Raw genomic sequence first — 21,085 nt, 5'->3', positions numbered from 1 at the left:
GTCCTGCAGTTTGACTTTGCAAACTCTGGTATAGAGAGAGGTGTTACAACCCAATTCACCATACAGTGTCTGCATCAGACCATGCTATTTGTCCAAAGAAAGAGCATGCAATCTTGCCTAACAGTCACAGCCACCATTGACAGTGTTACCAAATATGCTAGGCACTATTGTAGGCACATTATATCATCCTACTCCCATTTTCCCCTGGATGGAAAGGAGGCTTAGGACCCAGAGCACATCAGAAGGATGAGATTCAAAGCAGGATAGAATGACTGATGCAGCCTTGCAGCTCATCTCAAAGATGGCACAGATAGTGTCGTACAGACTGTAGCGCATAGCTACAGTACATACAGATCAGCATTGAAATCTGTTAACCAGCTTAATCAAAAAGAACCTCCATCTGCCAGCAGCTGCCAAATGTATCAAGAACAGACCCCATTTTGGCCAACATGTAGCATTTTAACCAGAACCAAGGCTCTCACAGCCTCAACTGTTTCTCTACTACCTCTTGGAGAAATACAGATGTGAAGGGAAAAGCCTCTACAAAAGTGACCAGAAAATCCATTCAAAAATGGAAGGGCCCATTAAACCAGGAGATGCAGTTTCAGTTTTAGAAGGGATGCTGACATCGTTACATCAGGAATCCAAATGCCACTCAGACGGCTTAACACACAATCTTAAAAACCCCAGTACAAGCGATTTGCCATGAAAAATGCAGATGAAAGAAGCATAAACTGTTTCAGCTTCACACATCTATTTTGCTCCACTGTTGCGAGGAGTAAGCATTCCACTGAACTGAGAAAGTAAACCAGACTTCACCAGAAACCCTGAGAAACTACATTTTAATATAGACAAATTTTTATTATTGAGCTCTTCTAGGCAGGTGTCTAAAAGGAGCAAGAATCTGTAATGGTTCTGAATTAATGTGATATTATATTTACAATTTCATCTCTCATGAAGCAGAAAAGCAAGATAGAATCCCAAGGTTCCAGGGATCATTAAACAGATTTTTCCACTATGATATACACACCCTTGCTTTCAGCAAAAGACTCTGAGAGGAGTTATTGAAGGATCTGGAGGGAGGCGCATTACACCTTTCAAATGAACTCCCTGTGAGATAATGTTGTTTATTTAAGGGAAGGACATGCTAAATGATGTTGTAAAAAAATCAGATTGCAGATATATATTAGTTCCTCTCTGCTCACTAATAAAACCATAGCAGGTTAGCAGGGATGAAGTTCTCTAAGTATGGTTCTGAAAAGCAGTTTTTACAAAGCAAGGATCCTAATCCTCCCCAAACTCCAAAGGCTGGGTCTGCTTCCAGGAGGCCCTTACTGTCCTTGGAAACAATCTGGGCCAGACCCCGCCCCTCTGTCTGCCTCTTTCCAGGTGACTAAGCTCACACCGCAGAGCTGCAACCAGCTGCACCCAGGCCTTACCTGCTCAATTTTCCAGTTCTGCTCCAGAATCAAGGCAGATCCCATTTACAGGGCTGGCCCTTGCCCCTTGCCAGACAGCTGCATTCAGTTGCAAAAAAGTCCAGACTGGTGGAACTTGTTTTCTGGCTATTGTTCAAGGCAATTGTTCCTGTGAAACCCCAGGGCCCTAGCGGAATGAGATCCTTTGGTGTGGATGAGTGAGCAAGCCCAACTGTAGGCTTAGAAGTAACCCCTGGGGAAAGAGAAAGGGTTTGGCTACCTACATTTCCCACCAAACAGGTATGTTAACTATTTCCTCCCCAGGGGGTTTTCTCAGGAGCACCACCTCCTCTAACTACTGCTGGGACCTATTAAGAAAATCCACGTTCAAAGGATGAAGCAGGGCTGCTTCAGAGTCCTACCTTTTGTAGTCTATGGGGGAATAACAACAGCCAAGTTTAATTGACATTTAAAGTTGTCAGCCCCAGTGCTACCTGCACGACACATTATTTTAGTTAATCCTCAAAACTCTGATAAAAATAATCACCAGCACTTACTAACGGCTTGCTATGGGGTCAGCCTCTGTTGTTATGTAATATATTTTCTCCCAGGTACCCTTAGATAAATATTAACACTGCACCCATTTTACAGATGAGGCAATTGAGGATTGGAGAAAACAGCCCCAAGGGTCATGTAACTGGGAAATGTTGAAGCTGGGATTTAAACACAGATCCAGAAGTGTTCAATCACCGCATTTATTTATCCATTTTACACATTTTAAGGAACACTCATCATGTGTCCATCAGACTTTGAAGGACCTCAGTGTTTCCCACACCAAAGAAGATACAGTTACTTGAATTAAAACTATAAGCAAGCCACCTCTCTCTGGATTCTACCTCTGGGACCAGCCTAAATAGTTTACAGTTCTGGTGCAAAATGATCCACACAGCCTAAGCTTGAATTGGTGCAAGGACAAAAAGTAGTCACTAACACCAGCAAATTTAGTCTCATCTAGTACCACTAATCCCAGGAAGCTCCAAACAGAGGGAGCCACAGCTCTGCAGAAAAAAATAAAATAGGTCTGTGTTTGAATTCTGGCTCTGCTATCTCCTTAACCTTTATCTCCTGGGTGGCATAGTGCTAATAACACCCAGTTATCATAATCCTTTTGTTGGGAACAAATCAGGTAGCCTGTGTACAGCTCTCCACGTATATGGGAGACAATCCATGCATATCAGTTGCAGTACAAGATCCAGGGAAGCTGCAAGGACTGCAGGAAGGAGATGCGGCATACATTCTGAAATGGATGATAAAGTTCTAGTGTAAGAACTTGCTTCTTACTGCCATAAATGGACAGTGTCCCAGGAGAGAAGCAGCTTCTACAGACGGTGCCAGGTGCAAGGCCAGTGATTTGAGGTAGAGAGAGGAAAATATAAACCCCATAAAAAGGGCTCCAAGGGGATTTAGCAGCCATCAGTCTTGAGTTTCACCCCACAGCACCTTTGTCCCATTTTGGTAACTCATGCCTTGACAAGTAGGTGGTCCCCTGAGTTAGCGTGAAATTTTTCCCTCTGGCTTCAGGGGCTTGGTCGAGTTGGAAAGCTGGGAGCTTTGGACCGGATGCCTTAGACCCTCATTGTTACACTAGGCACCAGCATGTCTGCTGACCTCAGCTACACAAAGCCCTCTCTCCTTCAAGGCTCCTCAGGAGAGGACTGCTTACCCTTGGGCCACTGCCGGCTGGCTTTTGCCAAGGATATCAATAAACTCATCCTAGTTTTCTGTTTACCAGAAGATGTATTTCCTCTAAACATCAACAGAATTCAGCATATTGTAGCAAATGAAAATAACAGTAAACTTTGATACAAGGTTAAAAGTTTTAACAATAGCTTACAGTCACCATGCTAAGCATCACCCCACAAACACCTCTCCACTTCCTTATCAGCCACAAACTATTAATACCCCCTTTTCATAGACATGGAAACTGAAGTGTAGAGAGGCCATGTGACCTGCGCAAGGTGCCAGGGCTAACAAATAGAGCTGGATTTGAACTCAGATCTGCCTGATTCTGAAACTCAAGCTTTTCAAAATCACATTGACTCAATGTTAAGAACATGCTTTTAAATAGATCATGGTCATATAAGAACTCAGAACTTCCAACTACTATTCAAAATACCCAGGACACCTTAATGCAATCAAGTTTCTTTTAAAACAATTAAAGGAAAGGGGATGGGGGACAAATCCCAGACAGGGCATTGGCCGGCTGTCTGAAAACCAGAGTAAACAGAATGGGACATGGAGTTCAATATCCCATAGTCTCCCTCCCTCCAACCCTCTGCTAAGTTCCCAATATATCTTAGGGATGTGAGAACCTGAATGCACAAAACAACCACAGTTGCCCCAGGGCAGCCAAGAGAGGCGGCTATCTCCCAAAAACAGGCTGGCCTCATTTTGCAGTTTGTCAAGGGCTTGCCCTTAAGCTTCCTTTTTCTTGGGGCAAGAGGAAAGGGAAGGGACCTCAGGTTAAGACTTCTACAGCCCAGAAGCTCAGCTTTAGCTAATTAGGCACCTCCAGCACACATGTGAACAGCTAGTGCCAACCGTTTCGGTCAGCATTAATATGCTAGGTGTAGCCTCCAAGACTCCATAAATTCAGCTTCTTAAGAAGTAGACCCTCTTTGGCTAGAGTCACAGAGGGAGCACACTGGCTCTGCCAAACCACTGACATGAAAAAAAAAAAAAGCGAAGGAAAAAAGAAGTAGACCCAGAGTTGCAGGGCATAGCCTCAGTAGCCCAAGGCCAGCTCCAAGGTCACTGGCCTTTCCTGATTTGACCTCCACTTGGAACCAACTCCTCCTGAACCAGGTACAAGCAAAGCTCCAGCCTGATCCATCCAGCAGCTCAAGATCACAGAACTCCCTAGGTAGGTCCTACTGCCAAAGCAGAGCTGCTTCTTAATATACAGCCCTCTTCTTTCCAGCAGCAAGCTGAATCTGAGAAGCCCAGGCAGGCTGTGCTGCTAGCATCCTCTGTACTTCGGTGAGTCCTCCACAACAAAGTACGCCCTTCATCCAGCTAAATCACATTAAAATTACAGGTAAAACCATTCTGAGCTCATATGCCAAGCCCACCCAGGAAGGCATGGGAGTAGAGTGAACCTGGGTTCCAATCCCAGCTTTGCCTCTTATGAGCTATGTGACACTGATGAAGTTACTTAACCTCTCTTAGTTCCCACTGCTGATTTTCAAAATTGAATGTAATCTCCCAGGCTTTGCAATGAAATTGAATGACAGAATGTCTGCTAGACCCTTGGCATGTAGAAAGGGTCATGAACACTGTTTTCTTCTCCTCTTGTCTGGCTTAAAAACAGAAATGTGCTTCCCTGGCCAGCTCCAGGGGTCATAAGGAAGCAAAAAATTTTTTTTAAAGTTTTTATACTTAAACCTCCCATGCCATCTCTCCTAGAGCCTAGTTCACACACACACCCACCCACACACACACACACACACAACCCACCCAGTAATTTGCTGCATTAGTAAACACAACCACAAGTTCACCAGGCTCCTTAAATGCCAAACGAAACCTCCAACTGCAAGTCCTTTTAATCAGGGCTCTTGGAACCACAAGCAGTCCTTGCCTGGGGCCCCACTGCCTTTCTCCAGCTCACCCCTTCAATACTGCCCCCACCAGCTGAAAAGTCTGGAATAACAATTTAAGACAGCTGGGTGATCAACACCCAGATTTTCAGGCTCAGTAGCCTAATTTGATAAGATGGTTTGGAAAATATTGACATTAACCAAATATCTAGGTGGACCTGGGACATTTGGGTAATGCCCCAATTTCCTCTGAAACCATCAAGGTTAGAATGAATGGGGGCAGGAGGGGAGAGAAGGTGGTGAATTCCTGGCCAGCAACCTTCCCCACCCCCGCCAACACCACAACATAGCCCATGGTGATTCAGGCAGCTGCACCACAGGCTGATCCACCAGGCTTTTCTGTATCGGCCAAGGAAGACAAGGCAGTACATGCACCACACCCGCCCCGGGCCCCAGAAATTTTAGAAAATCATCCTACCTTGTAAGGTTCCTAGGCCAGAGCATTTCACTACATTGTGGCCCTTGGAGAACAGTGGACAAAGAAGCTGAATGAATCTCACGGGATGGCAAGTCCTTTAGCCAGCTGAGCCAGCCCACACTGGGCCAGGGAATCCCAGGCACCCAGCAACTCTGTAAAACTAAAGGACTAGCTAGCAGGGATCACCATTCCCCAGCCCAGGAAAGAAATCCGATCCCCCAACAAAATTAACCTCTGAAGTGCTGAAGGAGCGAGAGGTCAGGCCGGAGTGCTGGTATCAAGTCAGCTGTGAAAAGTTTCAGCAATGCAAAAGCTAACACCAAACTCTGAAACCATTACCGTAAAGCACTGAATGAAAGGGCCCTCCATATGGTCCCAGGGGAGTTTGCAACAGTGGGTCAAGTTGAAGAAAATCTAAGAGTGAAAAAATACTTTAAATCCTCACAGACTGCACAAAAATGTTGCAGAAAATCTTTCCAGCCCTAAGTACGATTTTTAATGACACAAAAATCACTGATTATAACATTTCTTAGCTCATTCCATTGACGTCTGAATGCAAAGCATTTGATTGAAATGATTAGCCTACAGAGAACTTCTGAACCTAAAAAGGAAATGATACCTGTTTGTACAGTTAACGACGACACTCGAACATTATTTCCGGTGATGTCAATTTTGATGCAGTGCCAACAAAAATATGCATTAATTCCTCAGGCTACTTATTTCAAAAGAAAAAGAATCTCAGTCTAGGCATGGCTACATTAAACATTATGGTACAGAGGCTGGAAGGGGAGGTGGGTGGGAGAGAGTCCCCCGCTCTGGGATGGGAAGGGGTTGCACCAACTAATCCCTATTAAAACCTGTAATCAAGGCACTCAGAACTATGTAAACAGATGCTATGAAAAATGAACAACGAACAACTGTATTACTACTGAGAATTCAAACGCAAACTTATGTTCTAGCCACAAGCTTTTACTTCAAAACGAAGGATTAAGATGTTCTCCAAAACCCCGACTCCCTCTCCAAAAATCCTACCAGTTGGTTCCTGGCAGCTTTCAAAGACTTTCCCCGAGTAAGGCTCTCCCCCTGGGGTGGGGGGGTAGGAGTGGGGGTTGTGGCCCTGGGGGATGGTTAGGAAAGGAAGCAGTAACTGGCTCCAAGTGAGGTCTCTGTGTGGTCAGCATTTGCTCAGCAAACAGAAGTTTTCTAAGTGGAATAAAGGGCCATTCCTCCCCCACCGAAAAGGGAGGGAATAAAAGATCTGCTCAAAGAGGAGAGGAGGGTCTGGTGGTGCTTCCCAGGTAAAGGAAACAGAGATTGTAAACTCGAAGGAACCCCAACCAAAGTTAATCATTCACATCTCATCCCTTAGGGCCTTCCTCCACCTGAAATACTGCTGAGGCATCTGCCGTGGGGAGTGGGAGGCAGCGGCAGGGGTGGGCAGTGGGTGAGTTTGAGGGAAGGGATAGTATCGAGATTTATTAAGACAAAAAGGTTGGGATGGACCCAGGCTCTGGCTGACAAGGTGCTTCAAACCACCCCTTACCTTCTATGCTGTTCCTGGAACTGAATGTATCTTTACAACACTACTTCTTTGAGAATCTGTCCAGCATGGGGTTAACTTGGGAATGGGATGGTGACTGTGTGTATGGAGACATATAGGCACATGGGCTGGTGGGCGTTCACACACACACACACACACACACACACACACTTATTCACTCTCTCTTTCAAAAGTTTCCACTCTTTCCTATAGTTGTTCCTTGCTCTAAGCAAATATAATAGGTAAACATTCTGATTTGTCATCAAGATAAACTAGGAAATGTTGATCCATTCATTCATTCATTCATTCATTCATTCAACTAACATATTTATAGAGCATCTGCAATGTGGCAAGTGCTGTTCTAGGTGCTGAGGATACAAACAGTCAACAAAATAGACCAAAAAATCTCAACTCTAATGGAACTTAGCTTTCAGTGGTAGAACTATAAACTAAATGAGACAAAATGTAAATTTTACAGCACATTAGCAATAAATGCTCAGGAGAACAACAAACTGTAAAGATGAAGACATGATTTCTCAAGGGGGCTGTTGGAAAATTTACATGGGCTATGACACATCTGCTGAGGGAATGGTTTTTATTACAAATGTAAAAAAGTGTGGGAGCTGGGTATCTGAACACCTGGGGATAAGAGACTTCCAACAAAGGAAATGGTCAGTGCAAAGGCCCTGAGACAGTATATGACTTGCAACGCATTCCTGTGAGTGGCTGGAGCACAGTGAGTGGTGAACCAAAGTGGGGTTAGGAGTGGGTCAGGCCAGACAGTCCAAGGGTACAGGGAGAGAGAAGAGTGCCTGAGTGAGGCCCTGCAAGTCAGTGGAAGCAGCCTATCTTTTACTCTGAGGGTGAGAGGCTACATTGAAGAGTTAATAGATGGAGTTTCTCCTTTTTATAAAAGTTCATGTAAATGTACAATGCTAAACATATTATTTTGATTATACATGCTTTTTACAAGGGCGAGCATATTGTAGGAGACAAAGTGCTTTAAGGAGGTCTTAGTTTTCTTTCTGGGTAAAAGAAGCAACCATTCATGTGAAAGGTTCTGAATTCTTTGCAGCTACAGGCTCTAAGTGAGTCAGGGCTTTCTTAAGGTTTGAATGATAATAATCAGCTGGGATAAGGGAGATCCAGGCAACGGGAGAGGAAAAGGGAAAGTAAACCAACTCCATGAGGGCAGATGCCCTTTGGCGCTTTTCAAAGAGCCAAGCTTGCCCTGTCATTTTTGACCCCTGCTTCTAAACAGGCCAAATTCCAAAGGCCTTCCAGAACTCATAACACATTTCTCTACAGAAACAATGTTATCAATGGTGTTAAGGTTTCCAAGTCTCACAGAGCCATTTTTACAAACAAAATGTAGCTGATAAACTCTACCTAGGTATCAAAGAGAAGAAAACTTTATTCTTGGAACACAGTACATAATTAGACAAAACAGAAAACCACAAGGATGAATCGAAAAAGGTGTTCACCTATTTCTAATGAGTATTTTATGAAAACAATACTAGTGAAGACACTTTGCTCCTTTTCCTCCAACATATTCAATTTCCCCCTCTTTCCTGGCTTTTCCCTGCAGGCTGAGAAATATATTACTAATCTCATCAATAAAACAAAACTTTTTTTGACCCTATGCCCATCTTTTCCTCCACCATCATGCCAGCCTCTGCTCCTTATTACAGGAAAACACCTCAAAGGAGCTTTTTGTACTTCTCATGTCCCATGATCTCTTCAATCACAAGGCAAGATTTTCATTCCCACTACTCCACTGAGACCACTTTCTGTTTTGTTTTGTTTTGTTTTGTTTTGAGACAGAGTCTTGCTCTGTCACCAGGCACCAGGCTGGAGTGCAGTGGTGCGATCTCGGCTCACTGCAATCTCCGCCTCCTGGGTCCAAGCACTTCTCCTGCCTCAGCCTCCCAAGTAGCTGGGACTGCAGGTGCACACCACCACGCCCAGCTAATTTTGGTATTTTACTGGAGATGGGGCTTCACCATGTTGGCCAGGATGGTCTTGATCTCTTGACCTCATGATCTGCCCGCCTCAGCCTCCCAAAGTGCTGGGATTACAGGTGTGAGCCACTGCGCCCAGCCCACTTCCTGTTTTCCCTGAGAACATCAATGGCTTCTTCCTTGCCAAAGCCAACGGTCAACTCTCTGTCCTTACCCTAACTTGAGTTTTCAGCTGCAGCAGGTAGCATCAAAAGATTCTCCCTTCTTGTATGGGTCTCATCTCAGGTTTTCAGACTGTCATCTGCACCTGGTTCCTACCTCCCTAACTGTCTGTGTTTCTCAGTCTCCTGGGCTCACCCTCCTCTTCACCTCTCCAGACCTCCAGGGCCTCCATCCCTGGACTCCTCCTCTTCTCTAACTACAACTTCTAACTAACTTATAACTAAGTTTTAACTACCACTTCTAACTAACTTTTCCTAGGTGATCTCACCCATGGCTTCAAATACTAGGTGCAGGCAGATAACTTGAAAGTCTGTCATCTCTAGCCTGGCCCCTTTGTGTACTCAACACATCTGAAATCAAATTTACCTTACTCAAAACTATTTCTCCCAACTGCCAATGTGTCTGCATCCCCACTCCCAAAGTCTTCCACATCTCAAAGTATGACTATCCATTAGCCATCCTAATTCTCTTTCCTTCTTACCTCTGATGTAATCCATTAAGAAGTCCTTTTGCCTACAGCCCCCAAACACACCTTGAACCCGATCACTACTGAACATCTGCAGTAAGATAACCCTGGACCAAGCTGCCATCATCTCTTTCCCGAAACATCCACCTCCCACGTCACTCAGCCTTCCCTCATGCCCTGCTAGGCTTCATCCTACACACCCCAGTGACCGATCTTTCTCAAGTGTGCAGCAGAATCTGTCACATTCCTGCTTAAAGCCGACTGATGGCTTCCCAGGGAACTGAGAATAAAATTCAAATTTGTTCCCTTGGCCTGGAAGCCCTGATGTGGTCTGGCTCCTCCTCTTCGAGACAGGACCCACAGATGCACAAAGCTTCTTGCCATTTCCTCGGCCCTTGCACTGTGCCTCCTTTCTGGAATGCTCCTCCCCACATCCCCCATGGCTGCCCATTTCTCACGGGTCAGATCTTGGTCGGAGTGGCACCTCCTCAGGGATTTCCTCGTAGACCCCGGCCCAATTATATTCCACCATATGGTTTTCTTCATGGCGTCGACCAGTCAACACATAGTCTTTCAACAGTCTGTCTTTCCCTCAACACAGTGAGGTCCTTGAGCACAGGTGTGCGGTTTGCTTTTGTTCTGAGCCATATCCTCCCAGTGCCTAGATCACTGCTGATGTGGTCCTGGATCCACCAAGCATAGGAGGACAAAATGAAACTGATTACACTACACAGTCTCCTGGGGACGTTGTAGGACTTTCAAGAACTTTAGTTCAATGGTTTTATTTGGTCCGAGAACCATTTAAGAACCTGATACAAACTTAGGTCTGGGTGTCCACAAGAAAAAAGATATACAAACAATATTTTACACAAAATTTAAAGGGATTCACTGATCCACTGAATCCTGTCTATAAAGCCCAGGTTAAGGGCAGCTGCTTCTGAGTTTTATGGTATCAATTAAGTTTCACTTTTTTTTTTTCTTTTTTTTTTTGAGGCTGAGTCTTGCTCTGTTGCCCAGGCTGGAGTGCAATGGCACAAGCTCGGCTTGTTGCAACCTCTACCTCCCGGGTTCAAGCGATTCTCATGCCTCTGCCTCCCGAACAACTGGGATTACAGGCATGAGCCACCATTCCTGGCTAATTTTTGTATTTTTAGTAGAAACTGGGTTTCACCATGTTAGCTAGGAGTTTGCCATGTCTCAAATTCCTGACCTCAAGTGATCCTCCTGCCTTGGCCTCCCAAAGTGCTGGGATTACAGGTGTGAGTCATTTTTATACTGACTTTTTGTTCACTTTATTTGGGAACAGAATTATACTCAGTTCAGTTGCTTTCTTCTGGTTTGCTAGTAATAGAACAAAGAGAGAGGGAAGGGAGGGAGGAAGGCAGGAAAGCTCTCCTGGATGAATGAACAAAAATGAAAACATAAAGGTTTAAAGGAGGATCTGTGTGTATGGGACACATGAAAAGATGTGACACACATTGCATTGCCTGGTGTGGAATTTTACTGGGTGTGAGTCTTAGCAAAGCTTTTGAAGTATAGCAGTTCATACCAGGGTGTTTATGATTTTCAACAAGAATTGTAAGAAACTGGGCAGCTTTGGGGTAGAAAATGAACAACTTTCAACAAAAAGTCAATGCAAAACCTTTGCCAGATACCAGACTGGACACTGGGAATATAAGAGGGAAGAAAAGGAAACACCCCAGTCCTGACAGAGCTCTTTACACGGAGGAGACAAACAGGCAGAATCATTATGGATGTTAGGGGAAAGTGATGACAGAAATAAACAGAGTGCTGTGAAGAGAGTCACACAGGAAGCACTTACTTTAAAAAGCATGGTCAGGAAAGGCCATTCCCAGGAAGTGACATTTAAAGGAAGACATGAAAGATGAGAGGGCACCAACCAGCCATCAGAAGGAGAAAGCCAGGTGTTCCAGAAGAAGGGGTGGGGGCCAGTGGGAGACATATCAAGTGCAACGACCAGAGGAAGAGAAAGCCTGGGTGTGCTGGAGGGGCTGAAAGGTGGCTACCATGTTGGAAGCCTAGTAAGTGGATGTGGGGACATTAGTGGAAAAGCAAGTCTATCCTCTGGAGAACTCTCAAACCGATTAATGACAACTGGTCCTAGGGAGGTGTCAATAAATAGTATGAGATGTAGTCAGTGTGCACCTCCCCTCTTCCTTTTCCATTTCCTCTATTCTTTTATGGGAATTAGGACCTAAAAGCAAGAGATCCTCCCTTCCTGAAAATGTTCTTTTTTCTCTTATTTTGTATTTTTATTTTTGGAAACAGAGTCTTGCTCTGTCACCCAGGCTGGAGTGCAGTGGCACTATCTCAGCTCACTGCAACCTTCACCTCCCAGGTTCCAGCAATTCTCATGCCTCAGCCTCCTGAGTAGCTGGGACCACAGGTGTGTACCACCACACCCCGCTGATGTTTTATTTTTTATTTTTTGTATTTTAGTAGAGATGAGGTTTTGCCATGTGGGCCAGGCTGGTCTCAAACTCCTAAGGTCAGGCAATCTGCCCGCCTCAGCCTCTCAAAAGTGCTGGGATTACAGGTGTGAGCTGCTGCATTCGGCCCTGTTTATGTTCTTATGCAGAATCTCTGCTTCCACTGGGTCCTGGGAAGCGGGACCTCATTCTTTACATGTACCGAGGTTGTGGATCCCTCCTTCCCAACTGTTTTCAGTGAAGTGGTGAGGCTGTCCTCCAATTATATTACAAAAACAGGATGAGCTGCCTTTCAGCTTCAAATATTTCATCTCATGGAGTTGCAGTTTCTGTTACCTCTCGTTGGTTAATTGTTGAGATTGCCTGGAGTCCACATTTGTGAGTACTCACATGTAAAAGCACACATAATCCTTAATCTCTAAACAAAGGGCTTCATTCAGCAGGAAGAGTATCCAATCTGTTATCCATGCTTATGCCCTTCCCATTCTAAATCTGAAACCAGTGGCTTGTTAACAAAACCTTACAGGTGGCTGATGAACAGGACCACGTGGGTGTCAGGATCTTCAGCCTCAACTCACAAATCCAGATTTCCCACCCTCAGTCCAACATCGAGGATGTCTTTTCTGGAAGGGGCCAATCAGTTGCATCAACTCCAAAATGGCAGCATTTCCAATAAAGGACATACGAGGTCAATGTTACTCTCAACAATAATGATAATTAGACTTTATAAGCTTTCCTGCCTACACAGCTCATCTCATTTAATTCTAAGAACTGTTCTAACGTGTTATTATCCTCGTGTTATGAAAAAAAAAACCGAGGCTCAGAGAATTTAATTTACTCATAATCATACAACTGCTAAGTGACAGACTGCAGCCAAATCCTATTTGATTTCCCTGACACGGCATTAGGAGAGTGAACACCTCCAGGTCACTCTGCCAACACATGACACTAAGACACTTAGTGGGCGAGGGCCAGTCATAGGCTATCCCATAGTCCTTCAGTGGCTTCTCATACTTTTGGGTTTGGATAATTGAGATACACTCATTTGGGTTTGGATAATTGAGATACACTCATTTATCAAATTCCACACTATAGTCGCTCCTCATATATTTCCAGTGATTGTTCTCTTTAAAATATCAGCTGGATGTTGACTTTTGTGTGCCAAGCATTGTGTGGGGGAAACAGTGGTATGTCAAAAAGATGTCTCTCTCTACCCCCTCTTGGAGCTTATAGTTGGGTGTATGTGAAGGTGTCAAGCAGTCAAACAAAAAACAAATACTTTTAACTGCAATCCATGATACATGCCATGAAAGAAAGAAATAGTAAACTGTGAGAACATATTATAGGGGAAAAGAGAAGGAAACTATTGTCCACAAAGCCAGAAAAATTTGTACTCGGGCTGCCTCTATAGGAATGCTGTACAATGCTGAAATTTGACGATTTTGGTGAAAATTTTGAAACTTGTCCCTAGATGTAGCTTTCTAAATAGCAAAACCTAGATTACCCCATAAAACCTCATCCCAAACACCCCTAAGAAAAACAGCCACAAAAATTTCCGTGTCATTGTTTCCAAGGCCATAAGGAGTAGCAGCAGATTGGAAGGCTCTGCACGCATTTCAGGTAACCGTCTGGAGCAAGGCTCTCCTGCCTCTTTGGTCATGATCATGAATCTGGTTATTTAGAGGAAAATAGGAAAAAACCCAAAGAAGCAAATCCATGTGGCAATTGGGTCTTTTATTTATTAATTAACTACTCTTTTGAGACAAAGTCTCACTGTTGCCTAGCAGGAGTGCAGTGACACAATATCAACTCCTTGAAACTTTAAATTCCTGGGCTCAAGTAATCCTCCCTCCTCAGCCTCACCAGTAGCCGGGACTACATGCATGTCCCATCATGCCTCTAATTTTAATTTTTTTATTTTTGAGACAAAGTCTCGCTGTGTCATCCAGGCTAGAGTGCAGTGGTGTGATCTTGGCTCACTGCAACTTCTGCCTCCCGGGTTCAAGCAAGTCTCCTGTCTCAGCCTCCTGAGTAGCTGGGACTATAGGTGTGCACAACCACACCCAGCTAATTTTTGTATTTTTAGTAGAGATGGGGTTTTGCTATGTTGGCCAGGCTGGTCTCAAACTCCTGACCACAGGTGATTCACCCGCCTTGGCCTCCCAAAATGCTGGGAATACAGGTGTGAGCCACCGCGCCTAGCCTATGACTGCATAATTTTTTAATTTTTTTGTAGAGGCAGGGTCTTGCTTTATTGCCCAGGGTGGTCTGGAACTCCTGGCCTCATGCAATCCTCTCGCCTCAGCCTCCCAAAGTGCTGGAATATTACAGATGTGAGCAACTGCACCTGGCTTTGGTCTTTTAAAAAACAGAAAATTAAAAAAGATTTAAAAGAGCATGATTGGCTTTGAAGATGTATATTTTATTAAGGGTGCTGTGAAGACATAGAGAGAGTTCAAATGTTTATTTTTGCAGCTGTACTATTATCTCTATTAAGATGGATGGGGAATGAATAAAATGTTTCAGTGCTACTTTTTGGCTCCACTGGGAATCCAGCTCCAAAGACATCCTTGAGTGTGTCTACCACAAGGTGAGATAATGAGGGAGAGGGACAGGTGGCTGGGGTGAGGAGGGGGAAGTGTAATAGGGGAGAAGGAAGGAATTGGAGAGGAAACTTTTAGGTGCTTATCATGGGCAGCCTCTAGGCAGACTGTGACTTAACCCAACAGTTGGGGACTCTGATCTCACTGCACTTCCTGCACCCAAAGTTTTCCCTGCATGAGGGTCATGCAGCTCTCATGTTGTAGGGAACCCTGCAGGGCAGAGGAGAGAACCCTGGGACAGAATAGAAGTTCGGGGCTGAGCTCTTGTTCTACATCTGTCACCATGTTGACTTTGGCCAAATCACTTCCTGATTGTGGCTCTCAGATTACTAGCCTGCTCCCTGAGCAGGCTGCCACCCCAGAGGTCCTCTAAGACCTTCCAAGTATGAATGTTTTGTAAAACTATACCCCTAGATCTCCCATTGAATTCCTTCTCAAAAGAAAATTCATTTGCCTTGTGAATTTGACTCATGATCCATCTGTCCCCTACTGGGGACAGGCCTTGAATTTACTGCAGACTTTCTAGGGGCCGGGCATTGTAAGAAATGCTGTAAATACCTGATACCACAGTTTCTCTTGTAAGAAAACCTGTTCTATACCTTAGCCTTGGAATTTCATTGTTTCCCTTCCGAGTTTACAGGGACTATAAATAGGTTCACAAAACCTTTCCCAACCTCTAAACCACAATCTTGTCCATGATGAAAGGAAAAAAAAAAAAGCTTGGCAAAGAGCCCAACTCATTCTAGGTATTTGCCTAGCGGGCAGGCTAGCTGAAAAGTTATAGACTGGTTAAGGATTAAACTCCTTCCATTTGACCATTAGTCTCTAAGAGCAAAGCTGTTTTGAATGGAAGAAGAGAAGTGAAATAGAGTGACTGACATACAGAAAGTGCTTACAAATTTTGCTATTGGTTCCGAAAAGCAACAGCGCACCAGAGACTCTACTAACTTTGTATACAACATTGGTGTCAAAACTCACAATATCCCAGGATGGCAGATTTTATTATCTTCCATGTACAGATGATCTACAACTTAGAGAGGTTAAGTAAGTTGTTCAAGGTCACATAGCTAAAAAATGTTAAAGCCAAAATCTGGACCCAGGTCTGCCTTATTCGTAAATCGGTATCCTTCTGGGGCTTTCTTAAGCTCCCATTTGTAGAGTTCTTGTCATGGTGGTTACTGTGATGAGTTTTCTGGTCTTATTTCATCCTTCGGACATTCCATATGCAGTAGGTATAATCATCCTGTTTAGATGAAGAAATTGGGGAGCAGTGGGTTAAGTAACATGCCCAAGGCCACATTGATGGTAAGCCCCCAGGCTTCTGATTTCAAAGCCCATGCTTAAAACTACTCTTAATTGCCTCTGGATTTTTGCCTTGAGACTGGTAATTGGCACATCGGGGATGATTTTCCTGACTTTACAGATAGCCACATCACTGGTTTGAGTATTAGAGTGTCCTAACAACAACCCTATCCCCTGGTCCCTCTTTCCCTCCCTTTCTTTCTGTCTACAGGAGTCTTTTTTTTTTTTTTTGAGACAAGTCTCACTGTTGCCCAGGCTGGAGTGCAGTGGTGCAATCTCGGCTCACTGAAACCTCTGCTTCCCAGGTTCAAGTGATTCTTCTGCCACAGGCTCCTGAGTAACTGGGATTACAGGCATGTGCCACCATGCCCAGCTAATTTTTATATTTTTAGTAGAGACGGGTTTTCAACATGTTGGCCAGGCTGGTCTTGAACTCCTGAGCTCAGGTGATCCACCCACCTTGGCCTCCCAAAGTGCTGGGATTATAGGCTTTAGCCACTGCACCTGGCCATGAATAGGTGATGCTATCAGTGGGTACTACCATAGTATTAGGTTGGTGCAAAAGTAATTGCAGTTTTCACAATTAAAAGTAATGGCATGATAGGCATAGTGGCTCATGCCTGTAATCCCAGCACTTTGGGAGGTCGAGGTAGGTGGATCACCTGAGGTTGGGAGTTCAAGACCAGCCTGACCAACATGGAGAAATGCTGTCTCTAGGGGAACGATCCAAGATGGCCGATCGATAACAGCTCGGGATTGCAGCTCTCAGTCAAAGCGCAGAGAACTAGAGGACGCCACACTTTCAGACAAATTCTGGTCGTTCACGGAGCAGAAGATCCCCAGTGGAGGAACCACACCAGTCGCCAGCGCGACTCTTGTGGCCAGCGCAGTGGCTTCGCCGGCACCTCAGCGCGGCAGCTCTCGGAGCAGAGTAAACAGGGCCGGCTCCCCTTCTGACCGAGGTTTGGAGGACCCATACGGGTCCCCAGCACGACTCCTGAGGCCGGCGCAGCAGCTGTGACGGCACCTCAGCACGGCAGCTCTAGGTGCAGAGTAAACGAGACTGGTTCCCCTTCTGACCGAGATTTGGAGCCTGGGGAAGCCAGAGTTGCTCATTACAGACAGAAGAAGGAAGCCAGACAGGAGAATCCTGGGCAGAAAAGCACCATCAGTCTTAACGCCGCCATTCTGGCCCTGGGAACTAACAACTTGGACGTCCAATCAAGAGACCTAACCTGAAAGTTGGTAATTTCAAAGACGACAGCAGGATAAATTTACACTGGGAAGAAACCAGTGTAAAAAGGCTGAGAATACTCAAAATCAGAACGCCTCTCCCTCTAAAGATGATGATCACAGTTCCACATCAACAATGGAACAAGGCTTGATGGAGAACGATCACATCCCAATGACAGAATCACTCTTCAAGGAATGGGTAATAAGAAACTTCTGTGAGTTAAAAGAACATGTTGTAGCCCAACATAAAGAAACTAGGAACTTTGAAAAAAGGTTTGACGAAATCCTATTGAGAATAGACAACTTAGAGAGGAATATAAGTGAATTAATGGAACTGAAGAATACAATACAGGAACTCTGAGAAGTATGCACAGGTTTAAACACTCGAATTGTTCAAGCAGAAGAAAGGATAACAGAGGTCAAAGTCCAACATAATGAAAGAAAACAAGAAGACAAGATTAGAGATAAAAGGATAAAAGGAATGAGCAAAGTCTCCAAGAAATGTGGGATTTTGTGAAAAGACCAAATTTACGTTTGATAGGTGTACCTGAATGCGACGGAGAGAATGAATCCAAGCTGGAAAATACCCTTCAGGATATTATTCAGGAAAATTTTCCTGAACTAGCAAAGCAGGTCAATATTTAACCCCAGGTAATACAGAGAAAACCACAAAGATATTCCTCAAGAAGAGCAACCCCAAGGCACATAATCGTTAGATTCACCAGGGTTGAAATGAAGGAGAAAATACTAAGGGCAGCCAGAGAGAAAGGTCAGGTTACCCACAAAGGCAAGCCTATCAGACTTACGGCAGATCTCTCAGCAGAAACTCTACAAGCCAGAAGAGAGTGGGGGCCAATATTCAACATCCTCAAAGAACAGAACCTTCAGCCCAGAATTTCATATCCAGCTAAACTAAGCTTCACAACTGAAGGAAAAATAAAATCTTTTATGAACAAGCAAGTACTCAGAGTTTTTATTACCACCAGGCCTGCTTTACAAGAGCTTTTGAAAGAGGCATTACACACAGAAACAACCAGTATTAGCCTTACTAAAAATATACCAAAAAGTACAGAGCACCAACATAAAGAAGAATTTTCATCAACGAATGGATCAAACAGCCAGTTAACATCAAATGGCAGTAACCCTAAATTTAAATCCACTAAATCCCCCAATCAAAAGACACAGCCAAAACCCAATGGCATGTTACATCCAGACCTGTTTCACATGCAAGGATACAAAAAGACCCAAAACAAAGGAATGGAGAAAGATTTACCAACCAAATGGAGAGCAAAAATAAATAAATAAAAAGCAGGAGTTGCAATTCTCATAGCGGATAAAATAGATTTTAAAGCAACAAAGATATAGTGGTAAAAGGATCAACACAACAACAAGAGCTAACGATCCTAACACCCAGATAGAGACTTAGATTCAATGAGACAGAAAATTAATAAGGATATCAAGGACTCGAACTCAGATCCGGAACAAGTAAACTTAATAAATATTTATAGAGCTCTCCACTTCAAATACACAAAATATACATTCTTGTCAATACCACATCACACCTACTCATAGGTTTAAATGAAATATTGATTGGCCACTATTAATACCCATTTTTTTTTCAGAATAAAGCAGTATTTCCGTTCACCCTCCCTCTCTCTCTTCTTTCTTTCTCTACTTTACTCATTTTTTTTTCTTTCCTTCTCTCAAAAAAAGAAATCAACTTGTAAATCTCTAGATCCAAGTTGGCAATGTCTCTCTCATGGCTTGAATTCCTTCCTTCCCCTCCCCCCCCTCCTCCCTTCCTTCTTTCCTTCATCCCTTCCTTCCTTCCTCCCTTCCTCCTTCCCTCCCCCAAAATAAAGAAATGCTGTCTCTACTAAAAAAAAAAAAAAAATATATATATATAAAATTAGCCGGGCCTCGTGGCGCCAGCCTGGGCAACAAGAGTGAAACTCCATCTTTAGGCGGGGGGGGGGGGGGGGAAATGGCAAAAACCGCAATTACTTTTGCACCAACCTAATAGTTTCAAGTTCTATACTTTCACTTGTTTAGAGAGAAAGATAAATGTCCTCATTCAATTCAGAGCAGATTGCAAACTAATGCTGTATTTGTAGGTTCACCTGCAGGCAGCTAGCTGGACCTAGACAGAAACTCCATTCTTAGTCAACTTCCTTCCAAACATTGTACCAGGAACAATGGAGTATGATAGAGAAAGTGTGTGAATGGTTCAGGGTAGCCCCATCACCAGAACATACTCAAGACTATGCTCCTCTATAGTGCCTTGGGGCATCATCTGTACACACAAATGTCAGAATTATAAGGCAAATATAGAATACAGGCTTTATTGGCAGCCCACATTAGTGTGCATACATTAGGTCCAAGAATGGTCTTTGCATCGTTGTTTATAAGAACAAAAGAAGTGAAACACCCTAAATATCCATTAGTAGGAAGAGAGTTAATCAAATTATGGCTCCTCCATAGAATGGAATACTTTGTGTGACCATTAAGAATGATGCTAATGATCCTGATAAAGAAGGATTCTCATGCTGTAGTATGAAACTACAAAGTTAGATTATAAAACATCTCGCACTTTTTAGAGGCTGTATAATGTAATTAAAATTAAAGACTAGAGAGTCACACTGTCTAGCTACAAATTCTGGCTCTGCCACTTTTAGCTGTGTGACTTTGGACACACGTTGCTTAAGCAACATGTGTCTGTTTCATCACCTATACAATGAGTTCTTACTCCCAGAGATGTTGTAAACACCAAATGAATCAATACATGTAAAAAATGTAGAATAGTGTGTGATTCATAGCAAGTAAGTATTCCAGACATGTTTGGTCTTTCAAAAAATAAAATATCTAAGTGCTTACATGAATAAAAAACATCTGGAAAGCACTAAAGTGTTAATGATAGATTTCTCTGTGTCATATAACATTACAATCTTTTTCTTTTATCCTTTTTGTTTATCTGCATTTTCAATATTTTTTCCAAAACTAAATGTGAGTTAAAAAACAACAACAACAAAGAGCCGGGCACGGTGGCTCACACCTGTAATTCCAGCACTTTGGGAGGCGAAGTGGGTGGATCACACAATGTTAGGAGTTTGAGACCAGTCTGACCAACATGGTGAAACCACATCTCTACTAAAAATACAAAAATTAGCTGGGTGTGGTGGCGTGCGCCTGTAATCCCAGCTACTCAGGAGGCTGAGGCAGGAGAATCACTTGAAGCTGGGAGGCAGAGGTTGCAGTGGGCCAAGATTGCACAACTGCACTCCAGCCTTGGTGAAAGAGCCAGACTCTGTCTCAAAAAAAAAAAAAAAAAAAAGAAAACAAAGAAAATCACATTTAATTTTTTTTTTTTAGAGAGCCTTACTCTGTCACCAGGTGCCAGGCTGGCGTGCAGGGGTGTGATCTCAGCTCACTGCAACCTCCGCCTCCCAGGTTCAAGCAATTCTCCTACCTCAGCCTCCCAAGTAGCTAGAACTACAGGCGTGCGCCACCATGCCCAGCTAATTTTTTATATTTTTTAGTAGAGATGGAGTTTCACCATGTTGACCTGGATGGTCTCGATCTCTTGACCTTGTGATCCACCCACCTCGGCTTCCCAAAGTGCTAGGATTACAGGTGTGAGCCACTGCGCCCGGCCCACATTGAATATTTTTAAATGCCAATGTTTTATCAGAAACAGAAACCTTACCAAACCTTGCTTTTTAAAAAAGCTATGGATCAGGCTAGGTAGTTGCATAATGTGGAGTCTGGAAAAACCACATTGTGTTTCCTGGTTTTTGCTAGTTTGGTGGCCTAATAGCA

The 21,085-nt window shown here is 43.8% G+C and overlaps 1 protein-coding gene across 15 annotated transcripts in view; it reads right to left on the bottom strand.

The window, feature by feature from the left end:
• The window catches only part of NAV2 (neuron navigator 2), a 768,760-nt gene that overhangs the window by 95,115 nt on the left and 652,560 nt on the right, over positions 1 to 21,085 (bottom strand). Inside the window, exon 1 of one of the 15 annotated variants that reach the window (XM_054242163.2) lies at positions 5,493 to 5,776. The exons of the other annotated variants lie outside the window; for them this stretch is intronic. Within the exon in view, the coding sequence (XP_054098138.1) occupies positions 5,493 to 5,518 (26 nt within the window). The 5' untranslated portion in view covers positions 5,519 to 5,776. Of the gene's footprint in view, positions 1 to 5,492; positions 5,777 to 21,085 lie in introns of those variants that run through there. 15 annotated transcript variants of the gene reach the window in all.

The sequence above is a fragment of the Callithrix jacchus genome, chromosome 10 (genome assembly GCF_049354715.1).
Source record: "Callithrix jacchus isolate 240 chromosome 10, calJac240_pri, whole genome shotgun sequence".
Lineage (NCBI taxonomy): Eukaryota > Metazoa > Chordata > Mammalia > Primates > Cebidae > Callithrix > Callithrix jacchus.
Note: the sequence above shows the minus strand (reverse complement) of the source record. Positions and strands in the feature narration are given on the sequence as shown.